At 38.7% G+C, this 12,413-nt stretch overlaps 2 protein-coding genes across 6 annotated transcripts in view; both read left to right on the plus strand.

The window, feature by feature from the left end:
- Window positions 1-6,000, plus strand: part of TOPAZ1 (testis and ovary specific TOPAZ 1) — a 61,915-nt gene extending 55,915 nt beyond the window's left edge. The window contains exons 18-20 of the mRNA XM_043886388.1: window positions 352-555; window positions 2,705-2,888; window positions 5,781-6,000. Coding sequence (XP_043742323.1) covers window positions 352-555; window positions 2,705-2,888; window positions 5,781-6,000 — 608 coding nt within the window. The remainder of the gene's footprint in view (window positions 1-351; window positions 556-2,704; window positions 2,889-5,780) is intronic.
- Window positions 6,001-7,799: 1,799 nt separating this feature from the next.
- TCAIM (T cell activation inhibitor, mitochondrial) overlaps window positions 7,800-12,413 on the plus strand; it is a 36,873-nt gene continuing 32,259 nt past the window's right edge. Inside the window, exon 1 of one of the 5 annotated variants that reach the window (XM_043886516.1) lies at window positions 7,800-7,998. Coding sequence is in view for 2 of the 5 variants with exons in the window: in XM_043886512.1 (XP_043742447.1) it covers window positions 8,158-8,509 (352 nt within the window). In the remaining 3 variants the exon portion in view is untranslated. Of the gene's footprint in view, window positions 7,999-8,148; window positions 8,510-12,413 lie in introns of those variants that run through there. The other 4 variants (XM_043886515.1, XM_043886512.1, XM_043886513.1 and 1 more) reach the window with 4 other exon arrangements.

Raw genomic sequence — 12,413 nt, forward strand, 5'->3', positions numbered from 1 at the left:
TTATTTTTAGTAACAGGAGATATAAGTCTGAGGTCTACTCTTTAGATAGAATGCAGACAGAACCGTGCAGATGCAGTCACATGGGAAACCATGGACAGGGTTGTTAATGTAGCCTCTATGGTCACATTTCTTTCACATTCTCCATTACAAAGTGGACACACCATTTTGCTTTTGTTGAATGCCTTTTTTTGGTTAACTTAGTGTATAAGATGATTGCATTTTGGTGACTGTGTCTCCTACAGTGGGGAGGAATGGGCCAAAAAGAGTAGAGGGGAAACGGAAGGAGTAAAAGAGAAGTTTGAGAGATGAAACTAGATCAATTTCATTTTATCAATTATTTTTTCTTTTCAGAAACTGTGGAGGTCTCACAGTATAGCCTACTTTTTAATAAACTTCTAGATGCCTGTATAGAAAGCAACAGCCTTGGTATGTCATCCTCTGTAGCAGAATTCATGATTTCAAAGAGAATCCCTATTGATTTTTCCTTTCTTAGAAGATTAATTACTTCTTTAGGAAGGAGTTGTTTATGGCTCAAAGCCAGAACCCACTACAAAAGTAAGTTACATTTTAAACTTTAATTTTGATATATTGGTTTTGAATTTGATTTTCTAACCTGACATCTATGTATAATATTCACAATGTGACATTAAATATATAAAAAGATCAGTTTATACATGTTTAAAAACAGTGGTCTACACAGATTTGTGCTTTTTTGAAACCTGTTATGTCTCTTATTTCTAATTACTATATTTTTATTTCTTTGCATATTGGCATGTCCCCTGGAGGATATGAAAAGGAAATAAATGACAGAATTTGAACCAGTTTGGCATATTTTGTAAATATATAGGAGTAAAACACTTGGTAAAATGAAGTTTCAGAAATGTGTACTTATCCCTGACATTTTTGGTTAGAATATTTTATAACAGGCACACAGGAAGCACAGAGGCAGTCATTACTGTGCAATATGATATGTAATGGGTTTTCACATGGCTCTCAGTAATAGAACTTTGTTCATCTGTTAACAGTTGTTCTTTTTTAACAAGTAAGCCTAGAAAAGGAATACTTCCTCTAGTCCCAACCTCCTCACAGGTATTTTAATTAGAAAACACTTGTGTGATCTACAAAGGAATTCTTCTCTGCCTTCATGCAGTGATTTGTCATAAATTTTAATTCTACCACTACCATCTGTATAACAATCATTTGAGTACCTGCTCTGTCACCATTGTGCCATATGTGGCAAACATCCCAGCCATCCCATCAGCGCCAACAGAAACCTCTCAGAACTGGAAGTGTTTCTCACGTTGCCAGCTGGGATCAGTTTAGCAAGTAGTAACTTTTATTTCCCCAGTGAGATGTGAAAGAAAATATTAGTATGCATTGCAGATAGTAACATTATATATTATTTAATATTCTTATATGTGTGCTAGGTCATTATGTAAGATGTATTTCTTATTTCCAGTTACAATAAAAAGTTTTCAAAACTGAATTTTTTTAAAAGGATGATCAGAAAACTACAGGCAAGGTGGAACTGTTTGTTCATAACACCTCATTTCAGTTTTGTGGTTGTTTCAACTCCTCATACTCTCTGCAGACTGCTAGAAATCACACCACAAAGTATATAAGTAACTATTTGCTATAACTTCTTGATTTTAGTTTTTATAATTGATGTTAATGAGATTACTTGTTTTCCAAATAACTGTTTGATTTGGGGAAAATGCCATCAGAAGGCATTTATATATGCCACAGAAACAAATTATTAACTTGGAAATATTTAACTGAGATTTCTATGATCTTTATGTTTTTTAGCTGAAGATGAAATTTTGTATTAAAACAGCTAAACTTAACCATTAAAAAAATTTATAGCTTTATTAAGATAAAATTCAAATACCACACCATTCACCCATTTAAACATGTACAATTCAGTGATTTTAGTGTATTTACAGAGTTGTGCAACCATCACCACAGTCAATTTTAGAATATTTTTATCAACCCAAAAAGAAACCCCATATGCATTGATTCACCCCACCCCCACCCCCCCAGATTCTTTCAACCCTGGTAATAATTTGTATTTAAAGACATTTTTTTAAGCAATGTGTTAAAGCAATTAATGCCTGAGTACAATTCAGTACCTTTCTTATTAGTACTTTTCCTCTTATGTAAACACATCTATGCCTGATTTTCATATGCAGTGAAGCTTTAGGGACTTATACAAGTGAGGTTATAAAGAGTGTTTTTGTTGGTTTTTTTTCTAATGTACCTGAGTTACAGAATGAAATTAGTAATTTATAGTCACTGATCAATCTTCAGAGCATCATATTTCCCAACACTGTTGACATTTAAATTATCGATGGAACTGTCTTTGAATTTATCTTCACACACAGGTTAACAAACACTTGAAAAGACTTTCAGTGCCTTATAATCACATCTAGTGGAAATATTTTATTATGTTGTATTGACTATGGCTTAAAGTAAGTGGGCAGTTTTGAAAATTTCTCACTTCGTACTTAATGTTTCAAAAACATTTTACAAAGAATGATCTCAAATGTACTAGGATAAGCTCACTACCATATAATTTAATGCAATAAATCTGCCTCTAATGTGAAGAATTATTCTGAAACAGAAATAATTATCACCTATGGATATTTTGGAAGCCTATGTTTTCACCTGTTGGAGTTTTAGTAAAGTTTGATCTATTACTTTTCAGGTGCTCTTTCACTGGGTTGCTACCCACCATTGGAAGGAAATTTGTACCGAAAACTTCTACTGATTCCATCCTATTTGTCTGAAATTGAAATGCTTTTAGCTATTGAAATCTTCCTGGTATCTAATGCTAGTAGTATTCAGAGTCCTGGAACTTCTACACAGATGCTGCAGATAGTTTTAAAAAGGTTGGTTGAAATATTTCTAACTGCATCCCGACAGTAGGTCATGACTCCCTACACCTGCCCTAGAATGTAAATGTTTTATCTGTTTGTGTATATATGTAAAGCATTTGCATAGATATATATGTTTATATACTTGTGCATGTGTGTATTGGCAAACTTTGGTAACAGGTTGAGAAAGGATTTGACCTATTTGAGATTTAAAACTAAACAAGTTAGTACCTTTCAATAAACACTTTGACAGTTTCAAAGATCTTATTAGATATCCAAAGAGATGGGTCTTCTTTAGATATGGACCTTTCTCATTTACTGGTGGTTTTCAGGTAGGTACCTGAAAGTTACTTTTTTTTTTGGTCAACACAAAAGATGTAAGAACCAGGTCTAAAAGGGAAATACATGATCATTTATTAGATTCAGTGAAGAATCCTGTTGAAAATAAAGCCATCAACCTAGTTTCGATATTTTAAAATGTGGTAAGAAGTGCATGAATGTTACTGTGTGGCTGTTGGACCAGTGTGGCATCCTTTCCGATCATTTTGTTCAAAGTCCCAGCATGTAGTTGTGCACCATTCCAATTTCTTGTCAGCTTTATCCAGGAAACTTGTAAGATAAGGGTCTCACAGGGCTCCTGTTGGAGAGTATCTTAACAAGAATTTTACTTGAGTTTACTGGTATTAGAAACCAGATCTTCAGACTGAATATTATGTTAGCTATCTCTTAACAGTGCATGTTATCCCAAAACTTAGTGGCTTAAAACGGCAAAAATTATCTCCGGTCCTGTGGGTCAGGAATGTTGGGGGACCTTAGCCACATGGTTCTGGCTCAGAGTCTCTCGCATCCTGGAGTCGGGATGTGATTAGGACCTGCAGTCTCCCACCTGCTGGCTTCACTGGGGCGGGAGGATCCATCTCCAGGCTGGCTAACTCATGCCTGTCAGCAGGAAGCCTCAGCTCCTCACCACACGGGCCCCGCCATAAGTTCCTCAAGTGTCTTCATGGCACGACAGCCAACTTCTTTCAGAGTGAGTGGTCCAGGAGAAAACAAGGAGGGAGCTATAGTGCCCCTTTTGACCTTTGTGACCGGATATGGGAAGGCTCTGACATTTCACCTATTTGCAGGCTATCAGTGAGCCTGCCGCAGTTTCACGGGTCCTGGCATAAGACACAAGACTTGTGGGTTGGAGACAGGACTTGATCACTCATGGCACAGCAAGCAGCAGGATTATCTGCATATTTGCATCTCTTCCTCTTGCTCCCAAGTCCCGCACTCGAACCCTGATGGATACCTGTACATGAAGTGAGTTCCATTACAGGAGAGGAATTCTGAACTTAGGATCCCAGATCTTTTATAATGGATTATCAGCATGCCTGCCCCTTTGCTCTTCAGGTAGAAAGGCTGTCTCCACCTTGCAAGGCTGTAAGCAAACCTGTCTTTGGCTCTCGAAGGAGAAGCTATCTTTGTCTTTCCAAGTTGTTCACTGTAGTAAACATCCTTAATATCTGGAACAAGGGAATAATCAGTCTCTGCTGTCAAAATTTCCAGAAATGCAAGAGGCCTGAAACATTTTAAATTCACTAAACTTAGTTTTTTTGCTAGAGCTCTTTTCTGAGGGCCTTGTATTTATGACTGTGCACTACAGTAGCATGAGTTATTTGCATTCCGCATTATCCTAATGAGGGTTTGGTTTTCTCATAACTTTCCATTCCCCACACATATGCAGTCTCTATTCATTATTGAATGTAGGGGGATCAGTATTTGTGACACCAGTCCATAACTCGTGACATGCCTAGAGCCTCTATTTTGTCCAAACCAATATTGTTTTCTCTATTATTATTATCATACTGAGCCCTGCTTTGTTACATTAACCTCTGAGAGAGAACTTAATTCATCTTCAGACTGTCAAAAACTGCATGTAGTTGGCATATGCCCAGATTTCAGACACTAATCCTAAGCTAGAATGTACTAGAGGTGGCCTGACCAGTCTTTGCTCCCTGTGATCACTGATTCCTGTTCCAAGTGGAAGTGCTCACTCCCCCCACTCTGTGAATCACACTTGGTGCTAATGCAGGTACACTTACGCTTGGGCTTTGCTGCTGGACCTTCTTTGTGCCCAGGGCAGGATTCAGTGAACACAGAGGAAAAAGTGATGCCTAATAACAGCTACATCTCTATTCTATATACTTCTTACTCCCTATCCCACAGGAGAAATAGCTATAATGTATGAGTTTTTTGAAATTTGGAGACTGGTAGGAAAGTTAGTTTAAAAGTAAATTCTAAAAAAGAAAATGTAAATTGTAGCACTTTAGTGAAATACCTTAAATCAAGACTGAAGAAAATAACTGGAAATTGAGTAAAGGCATACAGCAACTATTTCTGTTACCAGATGTGAGCATATTAAGTATATGCTTAAAATTAAAAACAGTTGTATCAAGGTAAAACATGGAGTGTTAGTATCTCCAAACTTGATTAAATTTAATATTACTTTATGCATTATAATAATTAATTATACAGTTATTAAAGACAGAGAGGTAATAAATTGTGTTCTAGATCATTGTTTCCAGACTGCAGGTTGTGTAGCCTGTTTGGGTAGTGAAATTAATTTAGGGGGTTGCAACCATTTTATTTTAAAAATAAACCAGAATAGAATATAATGTCATAAGGGTAAGTCTCGTTCTGTGAAACTTTTGTTTCAGTTTTTATGTAGCAGGTATATACTTGGTCACAATATAAAGTGTCTTTTTTACTGTGCATCGTAGTCAAACAAGTATGAAAGCCACTGATAGAATATAGTAAAAGACTGCCATAGCTTAGAATTAATACATGTAAATTACTATCTTTTAAAGAAACTATATAGCTTCCTTTTAGAGTTTCTGACTTTGTGAGGTGTTCACTTTGTAGATGTGAAGAAAACAAATCTTGGAGCAAGGATGATTATCAAGCTGCAGTGGAAAGATTAATTATGGCTGCTCGTATATCAGATCCAAAGCTTTTCATTAAGCACATGACCGTCAATGTTAATAAGGAACAGGTTTATAGTTTGGAACATTGTTCTGCCCTGAAATGGTTGAAAGAGAATATGAAGTGGGCCGGAAAGGTTTGGCTTTTCAATAACCGTTAGTTATAAAGGCTTTTTTTTTTTAAGTTCAAGTAATCATTGTTGAAAATAAAAGGCAATAAAAATATATAGTTTTCACTATATTCAGCTTTTGCTCTTTATTGACGTATAGTATGTCAATAGTTTTCAAACATTAAAAATTTTGATTGATGTATGCAATTTAGAAGTTTTCCCATACTGCAAATGATTTTTGAAATTACTTCTTGACTTCTCTTTAGGTAAACTCAAGGATGGTGAATCCCAATTTGTTCTAAAATCTAAGAAATGAAAAATTACAAAATGAGTATTGTGCAGCATTTAGTAAGAGGGAGACATAAAGGAGAAAGTATGCAAGCAGGTGTCTGGAGCTTTCAGAACAACCATTAGGGGTCTGAAGTAAATTTGATGAACGCTCAGTCCAATGTCTAAAGCCTGTTCTACATTTGTACTCTAGAGTAGTAAAATAATACTGGAAAATGACTCAAACACTAAAATTCCAGAATACCTTCTGAGTTATATCAAAAATGTTATTCTCTTAAATTTTCCTTCAGTGTATCTTAAAATACTGTTTCTTGAAGATTTGTAACTCATGTACATTAGGTATGACTAAAGACAACAGTATTTTAAACAAATATGCCAGAACTTAAAATATCCAAACAAGAATTCTACCTTTCAAACTACCTTAGGAAGTTTAAACTCCTTTTCTGAAGCCATCTGCAGAATCTGCAGCAGTCATTCTTCAAGGTAGTCATCCTCAGTCCTTGATTTGATACTTCAGGCCATAATTTAAATCATTTAGAGAAATGTCTGAGTAAGGGGACTGATTTAAAAAGAATAAGTGGTGACTAGGGGGACTGAATGTATTTCTTAAACGAGTTCCCAGAATATGTAATGGCAACATTACTGAAATAAGCCTATAACCTCACAAGAATAAAAAAGCTAAAACCTAGAACTTAGCAAAATGCCTTACTATGATAAAATGTAGAATGAATACCCTCCTGAATGGTATATGGGAAGTGAGGCAGAAGATGTCCAGAAAGAGGCCCAGTTTTCCAATATGAACAAACTGGGTGACTGATTGCCATCACTGAAATTCAGCACCTAGGAAATAAATTGGGTTTGGAGATTACTACCATCAGTTTGAAGTGCTTTTGAGGACAAGTGAAGAACAGTAAATGGACAGTTAGAAACTTGTTTTTTCTATAGCTGGTAACTAAAACCCAAGGAAAAGAAAGAAATATGAAGCCATTTCGATGCTGGTGGCAAGGTTGGATTTGAAAGGATGAAGATACAGAAGATGGTAAATTAAGCTTTTAGGGAAAATGGGATTGGATGGAATGGACCACAAGTTGACCAGATTGTTTCTAACGAATGAGTAGTCAGGAACCCTTAGGGCTGAAACAAAGGAAGGTCTTGGGTTTTTGGTTTTTTTCCTCCCACATCGGTCAACAGTACCGAAAGATAGGAGAAAGAGGAGAACGGTTATAGTATTTGCTTTATTTCATCTGTGGCAGTTTAGGGAATAACCAAAGCCATAGAAGCGAAATACAGCTAACAGTAAAAACCCCAAACTGATGGTGAAGAATGCTCAAGGTTTCAAAACATCTAGATACCGAAGGGGCCAAAGTCAAAATGCAAATCGGAGACAATAAATCGTTTTCATTGGTATTTGTGTAAAGGAAGTCAAAGGACACTCAGTAAGACCTTTAAATCTGGAGCTGTCAAGTGAGAGTCGTCCTAAGGCGACAGACCCGCGCACTCTGCGGGCTGATCCGCTAAGCCAGCCTCCTCCCCCCCGAGGTTGAGGGGACCCGGGCCGGGGCGGAGAGCAGAGCCGGCGCATGCGCGCGCTCGGTCGCCCTTCCCTCCTTGCCCTCTCCGGCGACCCTCGGGCCAAGCCTGGCTACCTGCCGCCCAGTCACCTTCCAGCTCCCTACCACCTAGTCCTTCATATCCGTTAGCGCTCATTCGCGCCTCCTAAAGCTTTCCGGTGAGTGCGCAGGGCCCCCTCCAGGCCAGGAGGTAAGAAAACGGAGGAACGGGGGGCTTCTACGCTGCGGGCAGGCAGGCGATCACCGGGTCGCCGACGTCACCACGGGGCTGAGAACCGCTAGGGTTTTAACCCGCGTCCCGGGCTGCGCGCAGGCGCCCCAGAGAGGAAGGCCTGGCGCGCTTCAGCCAATGAGAGCGCGACCTGCGGCCTGTCCCCGAGCCCGGGCTCCTCTCGGGCGAGCCTCGGCGCCGGGGCTGACGGACTGGCAGAGCAGTACGCGCCCAGATGAGATTTCAGGGCTGGGGGTTCACAGAGCCCCGGGGGTAGGAGTCTGTCAGCGCCAGTCGTCAGGTGCGGCGAGAGCAGCCGAGAGCGGCGCGAGCTCGTTGGCCGGGCTGGCGCCCCGGTGCGCATGCGCCCCCGCGTGGCCCAGCGCGTCCCACACAGTCCTGCGGGAGGAGCGACCGTCCTTGCACCTGGTACCTAGTGGGAAGTGGAGCAGGTCAGAGCAAGCCCTCGCGGAGGAGACTTGCTGGAACTGTAAGCTGCAGGACCGAAGGGACTCCGTTTGTACTCTCAGGCTGCTCGGGGCAGAAGCGGGGTGGAGGGGTGCGGCGGAGGGGGAGTGCGGGCAGAGCAGCAGTCAGAGTCACCGTGGCTCGACGTGCTAACTTTTGAACTCGGGCAATGCCAGCGGCCGGCGTACTCGCGTGGCATCTGTTTTAACTTGTTTGAAATGAGAAACTTGAGACGATTTAGATTTTGTTTCCGCTATCGTATTTCCCCGGTCTTTGACTTATCACAGAAAAATGTTATGATTCAAATCTCAGAGCATAAGATATACGAAAGGAAAGCTTTAAAAACCTAGATATTTTGCTACAATTTATTAATTTATCTAAAAGGCTTCCTGCTTTTGCCTTTTCTTAGCTTTTTCCCTTCCCTAAGAAGTATTAAACTGAAGAGCAATGAGAAATTGCCTGCTTTTATCTCTCCTTGATAGAACATACTACTTTTTTTTTTTTACTTTTTATTTATTTATTTATTTATTTATTTTTTTACATACTACTTTTTAAAACCGTAGAAGATAGTTACTGAGGAAAGCCACAGTTTAAATGAGAGTAAACCTAAGGATATTAACCCTGTTAAAGTAAATGACTTTCAAAAAAAATTATGCCACCTGACTGAAGATCAGTACTAGGACCTCTATGTGGCAAACATGGTTTCTGTCAAAAGTAATTTAAACAAAAATTTTAAGCTACCCGTAATTTGGCTTTTCCACCTATTTAGATATCTATTTCTACCCAATTTGATTTGAAACTGCTCATATTTAATGCCTCACTTTAAAGAGCACAGAATTTGGGTTAAAGTCAGAACCTTTCGTTTTATAAAAAAGAAGCTAATGTTGTCACTATAATGTGTATTAGGGCAGCCATTTACTATGGTTTGTGATTGAATTGCATCTTTTCCTGGTCTTCCTCCCACCATGCAGAGGAAACAGGCTTCGTGGTAAAGCCTTTCTGAGTCCCGCCATTCTAAGTGTAGCCCCTGGTAGCTGCCCGGGGTACTTTGCGCATTGCTATTTCATTTACTGCAGTTTTATAATCATCTGCTTGTGTCCCAATTCCTCCCTCTCTCCTAGACTGTAAATTTTTGGAATGATGGAATTATCTTGGTATTTTTCTATTCCCAGTGTTTAGATAGAGCCTGGTAAATACCTGTTGATGAGCTAGGTAATTAAGGCCCTGAGTTTCTCCCAAGTGTGGTAAGACAGAGGAATGTTTTAGTCATTTTGTAGCATGCCTGAGGCCTTTTCCAAATGGAGGGAGGACTAGTGGGCCAGGCGAAATGCGCACAAGATCGGCCCAGGTACGAATTTGAAGACCAGAATCCTGCCGCTGACCTGGATGCCTCCCCCTTTTGGACCTATTTCTCACTTGCAAACGGCAGCACCCAGCTCTGCCCTTCAGTTAGCTGATAGTGATTTGATTTTCTGTGTAGCTGGTCCTGTAGATCTGAATCTTCTAGTCTTCTTAGCAATTATATTTCTCATAATAAATTTAAAAATTTTCATGGGAGTTGTCAGCCCCTTACGTTTCATTTTCCCAGGGCCTCTTTATTTCTGGCTGAAGTGATAAAATTGGGTGCTTGGTCTTAAAAAAATGAGAACTGACCCAAGATCTATGCCACGTGAAAAGGCAAGCAGCCTGTGTACCAACCTGCTGGCCTATAACCTTATTTCCACTTAGTTGTTTGTTTTTTTTGTCTCAAGAAGTAGGTTAACCATACAGGAAACAAAGAACAAGGTCAAGCAAAACTTAGAATCTTCATTGGAATTTTAGCATACAATTGACTATGTAAAAATCTTTCCCTCAAATTGTACTGAACAGGTATATTTAAAGAATTATTTCTTAATTTCTCTTTCTGTTTTCTCATTGTTAGTGTATAGGAAAGCTTAAAAGTTTCCTAACAGACCCCTCAGTCCTGTAAAATGATAGAATGCCTGAAGGCAGTGATTCTCAAACCTGAATTTGGAGGGCCACTGCCCTAAAGGATATTCCCTGGTTTTTTTTTTTTTTTCTTCTCTTTCTTGCCTTGTGTGTGTTAGCCACTCAGTCGTGTCCAATTATTTGAGACCCCATGAACTTCTCTATCCGTGGGATTTTCCAAGCAAGAATACTGGAGTGGGTTGCTGTTTTCTTCTCCAGGGGATCTTCCTGACCCACGGATAGAACAAGGTCTCCTGCATGGCAGGCAGATGCTTTGCCATCTGAGCCACCAGGAAAGCCTCTTCTTCCCTTCTTATCCCTCCTGTTTTTTTCAAAAAATGGGTCCTGATCTGATCACGCCTTCCTTATCACTTGGTTGTCAGAGCCTGCTCTTAAACGGGGGCTAATGGGCAATAAATTTTTCCAGCAGTTTAAATACGAAATGAACATCTTAGAATTGTAGTTTGGTTAGTGTCTATCAGAATTATTAAGTAAAAATCTTTCTTATGTGCATGGGCATTTTCCTATAGAAATATGAATGGCCACCTTTGGGGAAGGGAAGAATTGTTGGCAAAAGGAAAAGTAGTCACGTTCCCTCTCATAATGCCTCTCCACCTCCCAGTTGTGAAACACTGTCTTTAAAAAGCCATGTTCATTCACTGAAAAGGCAATTGCCACAGCACAACACACTTGATTTTACCCATTTGGGTTCCTTTGCATTTTGAAGAGAGAAATGCTACTAACATGAAAACTTATATTTTTATACTAAGCAAGTGCTTTCCAGCATTTTAAATGTGTCTTTCAACATTTTTTCTTAAATTCACAGCACAGATAACTTCAGCCTGGTGAGCATCAGATAAAGCTCAACAGTGCTACATATATTTGTCGTTGTTTCATTTGTGTTAAACTTGTTATTATTGGTAGTATTAGAATTGTCATGTATTACAATTATTTTTTTATTTATTAGTATTAGAATTATAATTTTTCCTTTTTATAAAAGGGAGACATTTCAGTAAAATATTTAGTCGTCGAGTAGACTTTTTTAAATTGAGCTATAGTTGATTTATAGTGTTGTGTTTCAGATGTACAGAAAAGTGATTATTTTTCAGATCCTTTTCATTTATAAGTTGTTAAAAAATACTAAGTATGGTTCCCTGTGCCATATGGTAGGTCCTTGTTGTTTATCTGTTTTATATATGGTAGTGTGTATATGTTAATCCCAAACTCCTAATTTATCTCTACCCCCCTTTCTCCCTTGTTAACTCTAAGTTTGTTTTCTGTGTCTGTGGGTCTGTTTCTGTTTTGTAAGTAAGTTCATTTGTCTTTTTTTTAGATTCTACATATAAGTGATATTATATGGTATTTGTCTTTCTCTGTGAATTGACATTTTCTACAATGAAGATAAAGTGTCTGACTTAACTACTCCTGCCTAGCAGACTATAGTATTGTGTTGGCTCACAGTATTCTCTCAGTTAATAAAAAATTTTTCTATTTCAGTTTGACATGACAGTATATGTTATGCAGGTGTTTCTGCTATGACATACACGCATTCCTGGAAACCTAGACATTCTGTAAGATAATATACTAATCAAGGTTCATCGAAAAAAAAATACACCTCTCAAAACAAGACATGTGGGAATCTCTAGCTGTTTCATTTGTGCTATTGCAGCTCCCCAGGTTGCTTGATGAAGTGGAAAATGCAAAGATACTTGAAGCGACTAACCATCTGCTGCTTAAACCAAAGGAAGAAACTACTGGAGGATTTTCAGGGTTTTTTTTTTTTTTCCCCAGGATTTTGTTTATAGCTAAAACTTTCTTTGTAATAGCAGAAAGCCCACCACTGATGATCTCAAATCATTAACATGGTGGGGAAAATGCATGTGATATAATATCTCTCCCCTGCTGACCAGATGCCTATAAGCTATGTTAATTCCCAGTAAAGAAACTTCTTTGGTAGC

Source organism: Cervus elaphus, chromosome 24 (assembly GCF_910594005.1).
Source record: "Cervus elaphus chromosome 24, mCerEla1.1, whole genome shotgun sequence".
NCBI classification, from domain to species: Eukaryota; Metazoa; Chordata; class Mammalia; order Artiodactyla; family Cervidae; genus Cervus; species Cervus elaphus.